Source organism: Mchenga conophoros, linkage group LG19 (genome assembly GCF_057382185.1).
Source record: "Mchenga conophoros isolate Kocher_MC1m ecotype Shallow Benthic linkage group LG19, M_conophoros_male_GT1.1, whole genome shotgun sequence".
In the NCBI taxonomy this organism is placed as follows: Eukaryota; Metazoa; Chordata; class Actinopteri; order Cichliformes; family Cichlidae; genus Mchenga; species Mchenga conophoros.
The window spans coordinates 23,835,054-23,850,670 of record NC_140544.1 but is presented as its reverse complement, the minus strand read 5'-3'; the positions used below and the strand labels follow the sequence as shown (position 1 = coordinate 23,850,670).

The 15,617-nt window shown below is 38.2% G+C and overlaps 1 protein-coding gene across 1 annotated transcript; it reads left to right on the top strand.

Moving 5' to 3' along the window:
- Positions 1-438: 438 nt before the first annotated feature.
- On the top strand, positions 439-14,292 carry LOC146552329 (phospholipase B1, membrane-associated-like). Its single transcript, XM_085257376.1, has 43 exons — positions 439-743; positions 1,465-1,508; positions 1,620-1,683; positions 1,888-1,951; positions 2,099-2,133; positions 2,734-2,800; positions 2,889-2,937; positions 3,605-3,670; positions 3,770-3,835; positions 3,919-3,974; positions 4,093-4,150; positions 4,254-4,361; positions 4,473-4,514; positions 4,867-4,935; positions 5,072-5,149; positions 5,267-5,327; positions 5,420-5,478; positions 6,049-6,122; positions 6,204-6,247; positions 6,552-6,660; positions 6,768-6,819; positions 7,724-7,804; positions 8,315-8,380; positions 8,460-8,560; positions 8,646-8,727; positions 9,356-9,460; positions 9,575-9,670; positions 9,785-9,856; positions 9,964-10,041; positions 10,165-10,225; positions 10,305-10,363; positions 10,952-11,019; positions 11,110-11,153; positions 11,292-11,391; positions 11,492-11,543; positions 11,671-11,751; positions 12,563-12,628; positions 12,778-12,872; positions 13,195-13,276; positions 13,383-13,487; positions 13,636-13,731; positions 13,840-13,914; positions 14,004-14,292. The coding sequence occupies exons 1-43, from the start codon at positions 683-685 to the stop codon at positions 14,259-14,261; spliced, it is 3,249 nt and encodes a 1,082-aa protein (XP_085113502.1). The 5' UTR covers positions 439-682; the 3' UTR covers positions 14,262-14,292.
- Positions 14,293-15,617: the final 1,325 nt, after the last annotated feature.

Below are 15,617 nucleotides of genomic sequence, written 5' to 3'. Positions count from 1 at the left end.
ATAAACCTGCAAATAATTTTCTTAGTTGTGTCTTTACACCCACGTGAGTTTTACTGTGAATCACTAATGTGATCCTCACGATGTGTCATTGTGTCCACAAACCCCTTCCATGACATAATGGAACAGAAACTGGTAAAATTTTAACTTCAGAATAGTTATTTGGTTTAAAATAAGCAAATTACACACAAAAAATTACCTAAAATCACGACATATGGATTTTATTCATTCAGTTGATTCACTAATATGCCAGTCATTGTTATATAAAGGTATTTAATCTCTGACTTCGAAGTCCAAAAACTGATACTCATTTCATGGTCCTTTGATTTATGTGTCCCAACAGGTGACACAGCACAATTATAGCTGTAGAGATAGAGAAAGGGATGTGATCGATTGTCATTTGGATAAACTGATAAGAAGGGGTTATAAAAGAGAATAAGAGCAGATGTGTAAAGGACAAACATAGCAGGGAGGACTCTTTTCTTTTCTGTTTGACAGGGTTTCCTCTCTGGCTCCCTTCTTTGCCTTTTAAAACTTTGCTCTCTCTGGAATCCCGGTCTTTTCCACACTCTTTATTGATATGCTGCACTTTTACAGCGAGTGAGAGTTTCGTTCTCTGAGTCTCAAAGGTAAATAAGGAAGAACTGCACAAATTCCCCAGCGTGGAAAACACTCTGACCACATCATGGCTCGAGCTGCGCTCCTGATTGTGGCTATCCTTGTTGGATTATGCATGACATATTCAGGTAAGTACTGAACAGGTTGGACTACTTTAATGTGCTCACTTATGTAGCGAATTTTAAGGGCAAGAAGGCACAGCATGAGCTGAAATCAGAATGATCTTTTGACTGAGCGGTCACTGCTGGCTCATGCATGATTTACCTAATTTGACCAGTTTGACAGCATTGTTTCCTTTACAGAGTGCCTTGTGTTTAAGCTGTGTTTTATACTAGAATTATCTCGTGTTTGCTGATGTACACTTTATACACTGAGTATAAAATGTTTGGGTTGAAAATGCAAATGTAGTAAATTACACAGAAGTCTTGTTAAGTTGCAATTTTAAAATCTGAGAAGCATCTATGAGGGCACTCAGAGAGAGTGTATTAGCTATCCCAGCAAAGCTAATACTTTATCTTTCTGTTTTAAATAAAGTAGAACTCAAATAAATATAATGAGTTTTTTTGCCAATCAGTCATCTCTCCACCTGGCTTAGATTTGGAGTGCGCAAACATTAATTTAGTTGATTATTCACTAAAAATCTCAAAGAGTTTTACAAAATTAAAATAAGAAAAATGCAACTTTTTTATTGTTACCTGCTAATATTTTTTAACCTAATTAACTCTTTTTAATTTAAGATTTTCAACTTTTATAAACCGCCTAACTTCTACTGATTAATTTCATGGGTTTGGTTTCATTTCAGTATTTTAGAAATTTAAACGTGTTAATTTTGACTTACGTCCCATCTAGATGGTGTTGAAGGTGGCGACCAGACAAAAGTAAAAACAGAAGAGGTACTTTTTGCCAGTTATCACACCTTTTTGTCTGCACATTCATATTTTATACTATCATCTGTATATTGCTCTTGTAATGTACTAATGTACAGACTTTTTTATGTGATTCAGACGGAAATGTACATGTCCATACTTTGCTCACCATTACCACCGCACTTGTCTCCATCTTCTTCAGGTAATGCTCCCTGCAGACATAATCAGTGACGGCACTGAGTTAAAATTCAATTTTATTTCTATAGCATCAAATCACAACAACAGTTGCCTGAAGGCGCTTAGTCACTACTTTCATCCTTCTATAATAGGTCTGCTTTTAAATATATTTTCTAGTGTTGCATTATGAGATTGCTGACATTTCATTTCCTTGCTTTTCCAACACCAGTTCATGCTCTGACACCTACTGATATCACCACTGTTTATACCTTGGGAATACCAGATTCAAACAGGTATATTGCAAAACAAAAAAAGCACAAATCTATGTAAGTAATACTGAAGAATGAACACTGAATGGGTCAGCACGTACTGTGGCTTTAAAAGTAAACCTAACTGAACACAACCACCGTCTTATACAATGTGTATGTCTTCATTTTTAGGGATGAAGCCTCCAGAATTATCAGTAGACTAGCTGGTAAGTCTCATTTACAGCCAGTTGTACTATTTTCAAATATCAAGAGATGAATGTATAAAATGAAAAATGTACAATGCAATCTAATATAAATAATCACATTGGTTATCAACTGTTAACCTTTGAAATTACTTTTACATGTAGTATTTGTAATCACAAAACTGTTTTCCCAAAATACTTTGTTACTTTATGTTATTATGTTATCAGGCCTAGAACTTGACCATTAATCTTGTTTTAGTTAACCACTATAAACCTGCTTTATCATTTCACCTTTCACTGCCAACTTCAAGTGGATTAAAGCTTTTTTTAAAAAATGCTTATCAAATCATTAAGGCCTTTGTGATTATGTTTTATGTACTTTTACAGTTAATAGTTCAGTTCAAGGTCAGGGTTAATAAACATATAGTTTCCTTTATCTGTAAGGATAAGATAGGGGCCATAAACATTGGTTAGTGACCCTGATTTCACATGAACATAAAAGAAAGCAAGCTTTCTTTTTATCGTCAGTTATCATCTATGTCATAATGTACATTGTCTGTACATTATTATTGTGTGTTAACGCCTACCACAGTCTTCACTGTAATGTCTTTGTGGTTTGAATAGAGTTGCTGTCCATGTTTAACCCCACGGTGATTGCTCAACAATCAGCTCAGAGCTCATCACAGTCCAGGTAAAACACATTATGCCCATTTTACAGATAAATACTGTTTAAGAAGACAGATGCAGGGTTCTTTACATGAGAGTTTCTGTGTTTGCAGGAGTTTACTGGAAGAAGCCGAGGATCTTTCACTCGCCCTTTCACATCAGGTAGAATTAACCCCTGTCATATTAATTTATGCATTTTAAACATCTGAATGTTTCTGTGACCTTTACAGTGAATGAGCTTATCCACTATTAAAACAATGGCATATACATAAATACAAATGAAACAGATGACAGGATACTTTCACTAAAACATCAATCTCAGCTTGATATCTCAACAAGGAGACATGGTGTGCTTGGGTACTCCCATAATCACTAACTAATTTAAATCCCCCAGTCATGGTTATTCAGGAATGTCTCTGGTGGTGAAATGCCACAGTTATTAGTTAATTTTAAGTTTCATTTTTATAACCAATATCACATACAGAGGTTCAAAGAGCTTCACAGGCATAAAAACGTATTGATAAATGAGGCCACTTTAATTTAAGACATTTTAACGCATGAGTGAAAATCAGTCATATATAAAATCCTATGAAGCACAACGAGAGGAATGAACAAAAGCATCAAACAGAAACAGAAAGTCAATGTGAGATTGATGGAAACTGTTACGTTTTCTCTGGGTAGATGTGAACAATGACAGGTTAAGTTCATAAACTGCAAGCATTCGCCCAACTGAGGCGCACTGTGTTATCCAAGAAAATCAAATCTAACAAAGTGTGCATGAAAAAGAAATAACTTAGACACTCATACATTATACTGCATGTCCTTTCAGGTGGAAGACTGGAAGCTTGTGCTGCTGTTTGTGCCCGCAGATTTCATATGTGCCTGTTCGTCACATGTAAGATCTCTTGTTTAATTTCTGCTGAGGCTCTATTTTTGGTGCCGCATGTGACGAAAAGGAAAAAATACAAAATGTTGCCATTTCTTTGTTCTTCAGGTTGAAGAAGATATTGAGGCTGCAGTGCAAGAAGTGGAAGCAGCTCTGCAGATACTGCAGAAACGGGTATGGTCCTTTTTTTGGATTCAGTTTTTCCATGAACATATGGATTGGCAATCAAAAATAACACTCTGGGTGTATGCTTACAGCTGCATCGTACTTTAGTTCATGTGGTCACCTGGAGTGGATATCATCAGCAAGATAAGTGAGTGTTTCCCATAAAAATCTACCAAAAGCAACGTGTTAAAAACTCATGTAAAACATGTTTCAAGTCTGTTCTGTGTTATGCATGTACAGTTATAGGATTGTTTTTAATTTTGTAGCACGTGTGAGTGTAATGCCAAACGCCTATATAAAGCAACTCTCCTGAAAGCACTGCAGGTAAACTACTTGTAAATAAATGCATTTTCTGTGCATCCTTTTTTTTTTCTCTCTGACATATTTTCCTGCCTAACTGACTATTTTATTTGGGATTTGTTTTCAGGATACTCTGAGCCATGTCTTCAAAAATCCAAAGTGGAATAACAACGGTGCAGACTTCACTGTTATGTTGCATTCAGCCCCCACTATCCTTGAGCCCCAATCAGACTCTGTAAGTAACATTGTTCCTATCAGCTACGTTGCATAATCTTTCCTTTATTAACAACTCATCAAATATTGCTGACTAATGTGTACCTTGCATATGTAATGTGCTTCCACACAGTCTAGCCTTGACCAGTTGACTATTCAACTCTGGACAAACCTGGTAAGTTCTTAAACCACACTTAGATGCAAAAAGGAAAATGTATAAAATGAAAATAGGCAGTGTGAAAGAGCAGCAGACTTCTAGAAATTCATTTTATTCTGACATTAAAACCATCCCTTCAATTTAAAGGCCAGAAATAACAAGTGTCAGATTAAACACAGATTAAAGTGTTAATATGCCTGACAAAAGATTTAATGATTTACTTCACGGGATTATCTACACGATGATTCCTCTCAATGTTGTTCACTCTGAATGCACAGATGAGTGGATTGTACTTTGTAGGCTGCTGGATGCAAAATAGCTGCACATATAACCCCAAATCTTAACCACTCATTGACCTTTTCTTCTCCAGCTTCAGCCACTGACAAGTGAGCCCAAGGTTACAGACAGAAATGCCATAACTTTTCCTTGCCCTAACCAGGTGAGTCACTGCAGTCTATTGAAAAATGCCTTTGAAGTGTTAATGTGTTATGCTTTCATCTCATAGAGTAGACTTTTTAAGTTATAAAATTCAATGTTAAACTGTTAAAACTGTGAATTTTCTGTTCTCATCCCAGGAGCGTCCTTTCCTGCGTACACAGATTAATTCCCCTCCTGAAACAGTGGGGGAATTTTACAACAAAGCAGCAGTTCAAGTAAGAGTCAGATATGTAAAAAAAAAAAAGAAGAAGAAGAAAGAAAAGAAAGAAAGAAATAAAGTAAAGAAGATAATTTAAATCTGTAGATAAACTGACCTGAGTATATTTTTTTAGGAGATGGGTACCGAGATACCTTGCACAGACCGTAACCAGTCTAACACCGTACCCACATCGGGTGAGAAATGATTTTTAAATTCCACTACTACACTGAGGGATATGTTTCTCAGTCCAGTCATGCTCAGTCACATTGTTCTTTCCACTGTACAGTTAATGAGCTCAAACCTGGAGACATCAAGGTGGTGGCAGCGCTTGGTGACTCTCTAACAGTGAGTGTTTCCCTTCTCCTACAGCCCAATTTCATCTAATGGGAGTCCAAACAGTAAAATCAATAATACTACTGCTACTACTACTGGTAATGATAATAATGATAATACTAATAATTTTCAAAAACATTAAAATTTAATAAACAAATAATTTCAAAGGTAGGAAAGGGTGAGCAGTCTGATTCTTAAGAAAAATAATTAACTCTATCTCTCATTTGCACTTAATTTACAGACCCACTAGATCTAAAAAGGCATAAAACCTTCATTAAAAAATATTTTAGAAGTAAACAATCATAAAAGTATTTTATGATTTTATGTTTTTAACTTTTTTACTGTCATACTTTTACAATTTTTTGTAATCACGTTGGATTTTCTTGAAAAATTGCAGTTATTAATGACTTCTCTGCAATCTTTATACATTTGGGGTAGAATAGGATGCAAGGCAGGCTAGTTGTGGCCCAGGAGCCATATGTTTAACACCTATGGTATAGTACCTTGCAGGACCAACCAATTCATTCCTTTGGGTTTTATTAGCCCGGCTTTTTATTGTCTTGCATCTGATGTTTCCTGCAGGCGGCCAATGGCGTAGGTGCAAAATCAGATAACTTGTTGTTACTGCTTAATCAGTACAGAGGATTGTCATGGAGGTAAGACAAGTTAAAATACAAATTTGTTTACATTTTGGAAGAGTTACTTTATAAAACTAACTAAATTTCTGCAACTTTCAGCGTTGGTGGTGACCAAAACATAGCCACTGTGACAACTCTGGCCAGTATGTCTCTATTTTGCACTCATGTTTTTGAAGTTGAAAAAATGGTAGTTGTATTTCACTTATTAAACTAAATTGTGGTTCTCATCACCATCACTAAAGGATATAGGCTTGAACAGGCCTATCTTTTATGCAATCTAATGACCTGAATCAACAAAATGAGTTTGGTTGCTAAAATGAAAGGGCACTTTTGTATACTTAAGAAATCTAAATGCTGTCACAATGACTAAATTACAATATAAGAGTATAACAATTAAATCATTATTTGAGGGTTGTTTTTTTTTTTAACTTCTAATCATTTTTTCAGACATCCTGAGGGAGTTTTCCCCCTCCGTGACTGGATTCTCTACAGGAATCAGTGGACAGAACGATGCTAAAGCCTTTCTCAATCAGGCTGTTCCAGGAGCAAAGAGCGAGTAAGTCACATTTGTACTTACTTTCAACCTTAGCAGGATTTGCAGCATGCTATACGAAAAAAACATAATCAGCAAGTTTTAAAGATAACATTTGTTGCTATTTCTAGTGACATGGCAGGACAGGCGCGCATCCTAGTGGACAAAATGAAAAGCGATTCGGTAAGTCAGCAATAACTGCAGGAGAAATATGCATACTGGGGACTTTATTAGGTACACCTTCCTAGTACAGGTTGGACCTCTTTTTCCCAACAGAGCTGCCTTATTTCTGTGTGGCATGAATTCAACAAGATGCTGGAAACACTCCTCAGAGATTTTGCTCCATATTGACAGCATCATGAGTTGTCTGGTTTACATCCATGATCCATGATCTCTTGCTCGACCACATCACAAAGATGGTTTATTGGATTGGAGCACAAGCCGACCCAAGAAAATGCCAAGACTGTCGATACCAGGCAGAATGGATCCATGTTTTCATAAAGCATTAGCATTCGTTTCCTGTTCTTAGCTGACAAGAGTGGCACTTTGTGAGATCTTTTGATGCTGCTGTAGCCCTTTTTGCTTCATGGTTTGATTTGTTGTATATTCAGAGATGCTCTTCTGCAGACCTTGGTTGTAACAAGTGGCTATAGTTCCTTTTTCTATCATCTCAAAGCAGTCCGGCCATTATCCTCTGATCTCTGGCATCAACATGGCATATTTTCTCTTCATTGGACCATTCTCTGTTAACACTAGTAGTGGATGTGTGTAAAAATCTCTGTAGATCAGCAGCTTCTGAAATACTCATACCAGCCCAACTGGCACCAACAACTATACCACATTCAAAGCCACTTAAATCACCTTTCTTTCTCATTCTGACACTCAGTTAGATCACCTTGGCCACATGTTGATTTGTTGCCATGTGATTGGCAGATTACATATTTGTCTTAACAAGCAGTTGAACAGGTGTACCTAATAGAGTGGCCGGTGGGTGTACATTCAGACACAGTGTCATGTGTATTTTGTCACAGCTTTAAGTTAATAATGAACAAATTAAACACAGAACTTTACCTCTTATGTCCTCCAGCGTATCGATTTCAACAATGACTGGAAAGTTATCACCATGTTCATTGGTGGAAATGACATATGCGACTACTGCAAGGACACTGTAAGCGCTCCACATGTTGTCTTTGTTGTTTTATATATTGTACTTACTTACTTTGCCATCATAATCAGGCGGTTTCATACCATTGAACTGCCATAAACTGCTGAATTAGAAGAAAAAAAGCTGTTAGAAATATAGTTTAAATTTCAAATGTCAATTTTTGGTCGAAATCAAATTTAGAGATATTTTTCATGTTGTTCATCCAAAATATTTTATTATTTTAATGACAACTTAAAATTATCCTCATTATCATAACAATCTTTCAGAGACAAAAGCCTCAAAAGTTGCTTGCTTTACTTGATTAACAGTCCAAAATAATCATTAAAGACAAGTAATCATAGCCAACTCCTGCATTAGTGAAGCTAGAAGAAATTATTCGGCATTTAAATTATAATCAAAATAGTTTAATTGTACGTTTCAGTGGAATAACTAATTCAATAATTTACCAGATATTTGTTTTTCACATTTATGCTTGGGATCTTTTGTAATAGAGATTTTGTTTCCCCCCTACAGATCTATTACTCACCCAGGAACGTGGTCCGTCGGATCAGTGAAGGTCTAGACATACTCCACCGTGAAGTATGTTCTCATCTTCTTGCACCTTGCTGCCACAGCCATTCAGTATCCCTGAATGTTTTCAATGTCGAAATCTTTCCAGGTGCCTCGTGCCGTTGTTAATCTGGTAGAGCTGTTTAGCGTCAAACAGCTACGTGATCTGCACAGTGATTCGACTTTGGGGTGTCCAACTTGGCTTGCAAAGTAAGCAATATTTTCTTGTGTTGGACAAACAGTTTGACCAAAAATCGTAAAGCACTAATTGACACTCTGTGCATTTATGTTCCAGTATGTTTTGCTCCTGTGCCCTGAGTCCTAAAGACGGATCAGCTGAACTCGAGATGCTTGAGACCTACAACACAGGCTACCAGGTGTGAAAGAGAAAGAAGTTAAAAAGAAGGATTTTCCATAATTTCCACATGTCAAGGTTCAGGGTTCCTTTATTTGTCATTGTACAATTTTAAAAAATTGAAGAAAAAAAACAAAATTTACTCCTCCACTGCTTACAATAATGGCTCTGGAGTAAAGTGATAAAATAAGAGATGAATACAGAAAGAAAATAAATAAACTAAATAATTACAATTCTCTGTGCTTTCTTATGTGCATTACACATTTCTCAAGCTTACTAAACCTGACAGCAGCATTTTCAAAGGCATAAATAGACTGACTCTACAGTCAGTCTATTAAGGAATGAAAGTAGATTTCAATTATAATAACAGATTCTTTGTTTCTTTGGTTTAATAGCTGCATTGTATAGTAACTGAATAATTATGACTAAAAATTAAAGACACCTCTGTATTTTAAACAATTTCATGAGGTCATAATGAATTTATCTTGAGGTTTAAAAGCTTGCTACAACAAATAAGTGGACTTTTTAAAGGCTAAAGAGGGCGATATTATGATGTCATTGTCCACTGAATATAACTGTCACTGCAAAGTCAAAAACTTTATTTGCTTTTTATTCTTGTGAGGTCATCTTATGACTGTCTGTCCTCTCAGGTTGGCATGCAACAGCTCGTTGACTCTGGGCGGTATGACACGCATGGTAACTTCACTGTGATACTGCAGCCCTTCCTTAGAGGGCTTTCTCTTCCCAAGTTACAGGTAATGTCTTACAAATGTGAAACACCACACTTTTACAATATTTTTGTTTTCATTTAGGAATTTGTTTAACTTGACAAAAAAAATGTCTTCCTTTCTTTGGCTTCTTTATAAAAGGACGGCCGGCCCGATCGCTCTTACTTTGCCCCTGACTGTTTTCATCTCAGCCAGAAAGCTCACACACTCATGGCCCGTGGTCTGTGGAACAATATGGTAGGAGTTTCTACGGCCATTATGACATCAAAATTTTCTCCATGCGGGTTTTTTTGTTTTGTTTTGTTATTTAACTTCTCTGATACTAAGTAACCGACTTTCATGCTCTTTTAGCTTGAGCCACTGGGCAGCAAGACTTCTACACAAAACTTCACAGCTGGTGTTGATTTGATTTGTCCCTCTGAGGTAAAAATGAATCTAAATCTCAACATTCTGCATTATTATGTTATTACTTTTATGCTTTCATTAGCTTTTTTTTTTTTTTTAATTTCCATTTTTCTTTCCAAATACAGACAGTCCCATTCATTAGGACGGCTGTTAATAGCGGCTACACCTTTCCAGGCCCACCACCCACTCCTGCTCCAGTCCAGGTAGGTTATAATTTAGGTGTTTCATACCCCCCAAACACTTGTGGCAAACATTTATTATTTACATTATGCACAATGGAAAATGATTGAGTCTTAATTATGAAATATATCTTTATCATATTACAGAACTGGGGGAGTGACTTCTCCTGTTCAAACACGGCACCGTCCAACTCTGTGCCCACTTCAGGTGCTCATCCTGTGTTATAATTCAGTTCTAAAATACAGTGATTACATGTCAAATATACTCATGTTGACTTTTTTAATAGCTCACAAGGTGCGACCAGCAGACATCAAGGTAGTGGCTGCTCTGGGAGACTCTTTAACGGTAAGCTCAAGAGCGTGACTGAAATTTTGTCATAACTGAATAAATCCTCTAAATAACTCCCAAAATTTTCCGCTCACTGTTTTTCATCCAAATCCTTCATTTGCCTCTCACAGCCATAGTCAACTATTTGGCAGCTATGCAGTTATCTGCCTGTGGTTTATGCGTCTTGTTTTTTCTTCTCTGTTTGTTCTCAGTTCTTGCAAATCTAATTTATTTCAAAGTTTCTAAATAAATCAAACGTACTTGCTTCTACAATAAAAACTGAATGCCAGAAAAACCCATTAATACTGTAATATTTCATAAATCACGTCACTAATAGACAAAGTAACAGAGTTACTGTCTAAAGGACGGATTTTCTTTGTTTTCAAGTACTTAAGAGCTGAAAAATACTCACTGGCACATTTTTTGGTCTCTGGGACCAATAGCGAGTAGATTAATCTGTAATAATTTACATCACACCTTTTCTAGGTACCTATAAATCAGTTAATGTATAAACAGATAGAGTAATATCAACTTAATGAGAGAGTGGTTGAAACAGGGGAATTCTGTTAATGATTCAGCTGTAAAATCACCTTTTCCCAAATGTAGGCCGCCTTTGGTGCTAAATCACAAAGTCTGGTGGAGCTAAGTACTGAGTACAGAGGAGTGTCGTGGAGGTGAGAGACCAAAACAATACTTTGCACATTATAAAGTATAAACGTTGCATTCTAAACACACATTCTTTGTTTGCCTATTTTTTTTATTAGCATTGGAGGTGATGATACTCTTGAGACTGTCACAACATTACCCAGTAAGTCAGAAACCTCCTGTGTTGAACTGTAGTGCACATAAGCACCACTAGATGGCAGAAATAATCTGACAAAAATTTTTATTTTGTCTTTAACTGAGTAAACTCTGTACCCTAACTTTTTTATAATACATACTTTAGATATCCTTAAGAAGTTTAATCCTGATGTCCAAGGAATGTCAAAGGGGACAGGAAAAAAGGAGGCTGGTTTCAATGTGGCCGTATCGGGCGCTAAAATATCGTGAGTTCTGACGTTGACGTGTTATCAGATATATAAACGGCTTTATTACTATGCTATCTTGGAAGCATTGCATGGGCTAATTATGTGCAATTCCATGCAGACAAATCCCTGCACAGGTCAGAAGCCTTATTGATGCCATGAAAGAGGACCCAGTGAGTTTAACATGCATTACCAAGTGATTTTTAATGTAGCCTTGTCTCAAGCCTTGCCACGTTTTCTGCGGGAAAACATATGTAATTAAACCTGTCTCTCTGAATCTGTCACCACCAATCAAACTAGGCCGTGGATTTTGAGAACGACTGGAAGCTTGTGACCCTCTTCATCGGAGGGAATGACCTGTGTCAATACTGCAACGATCGGGTGAGTTGCTTTAAGTCGTCACAGGAAATGTGGTTTGAAGGGCATTTCTAAGGGAAAAAATTATTTCCCTCTGCAAGTGTAGTGCTTAAACATCCAGTGGTGTTAAACGCCCTCTCGAGATATCATCACTCCCCAAATGGAACTAAGCACTGGAGCAGAATAATTAAGCCTTGTGAACACCCCCGTTTATTGTTTTATTGTGTCAGACAGGGATGAGAGCAGACATGGTTTGTTTTCAATAAGCACATTCTGTCGCTTTAGCCCTGCAACACAGATCACCCCCTCCCTCCTCTACCCCGGCCTATGTCTGCGTTGAACAAGCACACAGAACACAGTGACAGGCCTTGTTCTCTAAGAGGCATAAACAACACAGAAGTCAACCGAGACTCTCTTCTTCCTGTCTCTGTCTTGCTCGCTCCCGCTTTTTCCTTTCTCATTTTAAACCCACCCCACACCCCCTCTCCCATTACACCCCTCAAGCTCCACTGTCAGGGTAGTCTCTCTTTTAATGTTTGTGCTTTGAAGCAGAATATCAAAGTGCAGCATCAATTTAAGATGAGCTCTGAGACTGTAGTGACAGCTTAGGGTTAGTTGTTGCTAGTGCGCTCTTACATGTTGCATGGCTCTCTCTTGGTGGATTCAAACTTGGCCACATTCCCCTCATATCTGCCTTAATTATGCTGCTGGCTACAACAAAAAGAAAAGAAAACACTAATGGGGTGTGGTGGGTGGGGCAAAAAGTCGTGGCTGAACTGAACTAAGTTCATGTGTTAATAAATAGCCTTATTGATTGCATCTCTCCAAACTACAGGCCATGCACTCACCTAAGAACTACAGCTATCATATGATGACAAGCTTGGACATGCTGTACAATGAGGTGAGACTATTTTTATTGACGTAAAAAGAATAATATTATATAGTAAGCTCATAAGTGAAGATACCTTTAAGAGATTCTGAACCAAAAAAATATTTGGGTTCATCCAGTTTTTTAGCTCCACTCTTCTATGATTTTTTTTTTAATTGTAGGTTCCCAGGACGATTGTGAACGTGCTGGGGATCCTGGAAATTGAAGGTCTTCGCAAGATCAATAAGGACACCCTAGGGTGCAGTGTGGTGCAACAGTATGTTCATCAATCTAAGCAACTTTTCATGAATAAGACCATTGATTACAAGGCAGTCTAAATCACTTCTCGTCTATATCTAGGGAATCTGTCATAAGACATCAGGTCTAGGTGATAGATTGAGCAAGCGACTATATGCTGTAAGGCTAAATACAACAGCCGAGGTTCTCCGACCTGAGGCCCTTTCCTGTAGATCCCCTCCTCTTCATTGCACTGTCTATTGAGAAAAACTAGAATATCAGATATAATTTGTATTGTATGACACAACTGCCTCATACCAGAATGAATAACAAATCAGTGATTTTTCCCTGTGTATCCCCAGGTTTGTCTGCCGATGCTTCTTGGACCCGGGAGAGAATTCACCAGAGCTGGCAGAAGCAAAACGAATCAATCGGGAATACCAGGTTAGCAGGCTGGAGCCTTGATAGTAAAATGTTTGATTCTGAACAAGTGTTGATGAATCAGGATTGTTACATTACCTTAATAACATCAGCCATCTGTTACTCCCAGACTGAAACCGAAAAATTGTTGGATGGAGGTCGCTATGACGACAAAGAGGATTTTGCTGTGGTTCTCCAGCCTTTTTTTAAAAGCACCATCTTACCTTTCAATGCTGTAAGTCTTCCGTGTGCGCATCACCCTCCACTACGCTCTACATGTATTTATATGTAAACATTTAGTTTGCGGACAGTAACACGTCTGTCAGTGCTCAGGATGCATTTTACCCACAAACAGGGATGATTGTGTGTTTTCCCTCGTGCAGGAAGGCCAACCTGATGTCACATACTTCTCCCAGGACTGTTTCCACTTCAGTGAACGGGGACATGCTGACATGGCTGTAGCTGTGTGGAATAACATGGTGAGTCTTTTAATGTGGGTAGTAAAGGGATAACTGTTTGCCTTTATAATTACAACATCTCCCTGCAATTTATGCTGAACAGACATGCATTTGTGGTTTTGTCTCTAGATGGAACCAGTTGGGGAAAAACAGACGTATAACGCCTTTTCAAATGGCAGAGACAGAATCAAGTGTCCCACTGAGGTAAGGAATCAGCTGCAGAAGCACTTCTTATTGCAGCTTTCTTACAGGTTTATGGAATTGAACTTTGACATCCTATTTATATGTTCCAGGAACATCCTTACATCTTCACAAAGATAAACAGTGTGGCTCCTGCAGTCACAGCCACACCACCCATAACTGACATCACACCACAAGCCTCGGGCAATCCAAAGTGTCCTAACACTGTGCAAGCATGGCTCGCTGCTGTGCTGGCGGTTGTTGGCCTTCTGATTGGTTCAGCTGTCACCTGGCTCCTCTTCTCCTACAAAGCCAGGAAGAACAAGAAGAAGATGATGACTTCGGGGCAGATGAAGGGCACAGAATTTTAACTTTGTTATGTTTTTTCATGGGACTAACTAGGGGGGGAGGGGGGGGGATAAAGAGCTACTCAAACATTGACAATGAGGCTGTTTTTCAAAACTGTACAATGTTATATATGATCCTGTTTGCTTTGATAAATTAATGTTGTAACTTAAATACATATGTCTATGTATATATAAATATATGCAGTAAAATAAACACTGAATTAAGTTTCTGTGGTAATTTTGTGTATACTTGTAATGTGTTTTCATTTTGAGACAAATACTAGTGGGACTGTATGGTGTGGGTGGTGGGAAATGGAGGGTTAATTGGCAATAATTCATGAAACAGTGTACTGTAGTGTGACTGCTCAATCCTGACCCAGCTTAATACACTTGTTTGTGCAGAAAAAGCACTGCAAAACAGAAACTACTAATGCTCCAGCTGGTTAGGTTGATTATTACCTCCAAAGGCCGAGCCTGCTGATAAAATATACACAGGAATGGTTTATGATCCCTTTAGAGTGATGAAATATGCCGACAGCTTCTGTTGATTATGTCACAAACTTGTGACAGGGTGAAAAGTACATTTACTCAAGCATTGAGAAACATTTTCTGCGGTTTCCCCCTTCATTCAGCACAAGCTGAAATACTATTCCCCTGAAATACGATTCCCCTGAACAGCTACCCTGAGGTACCCCTGAGCAAGGTACCGTCCCTACACACTGCTCCCCAGTGGCTGCCCACTGCTTCACTGAGTGAATGGGTTAAATGCAGAGAGGGATTTTCCCCACGGGGACCAATAAAGTACACTTTCTTCTTCTTCTTCTTCTATACTTTACGCCACTTACATACGTATTTATTTTGACACATTGCAGACATAATTACAAACCAGATCAGTTTACTATGTGTAACCTGATGTAACCTTTACTTTGTTTGTTTTTTTAATCAGTAATAATGTAGCAAGTCTATACAGGGGTGGCTGCTTACACATCTACATTGGGTGGATGCGTCTCTAACAGCATCACCATCAACACAGGAGCACCTCAGGGATGTGTCCTCTCGCCACTGCTCTACTCCCTCTACACTTCAGACTGTGTGGCCACCCATGGCTCCAACACCATTGTGAAGTTTGCTGACGACACAGTGGTGTTGGGTGCCATCTCCAACAACGATGAGGCGGCCTACATGGATGAAGTGAAGAATCTGGCATCATAGTGCCAGGACAACCACCTCCAGCTGAACGTCGGCAAGACCAAAGAGCTGGTGGTGGACTTCAGAAGGGGTCAGCACAGAGACTACAAGCCCATTATCATCATCAAGTGGAGAGGGTGCAGTCCTTCAAGTATCTTAAAGGACTGCACATCTCCTCAGACTTGACATGGG

Coding starts and splice junctions, on each gene's coding strand:
- LOC146552329 (XM_085257376.1), top strand. CDS start 683: ATGGCTCGAGCTGCGCTCCTGATTGTGGCTATCCTTGTTGGATTATGC. Junction 6,248..6,551: donor CACTGTGACAACTCTGGCCA/GTATGTCTCTAT, acceptor TCATTTTTTCAG/ACATCCTGAGGGAGTTTTCC. Junction 9,857..9,963: donor ATTTGATTTGTCCCTCTGAG/GTAAAAATGAAT, acceptor TTCCAAATACAG/ACAGTCCCATTCATTAGGAC.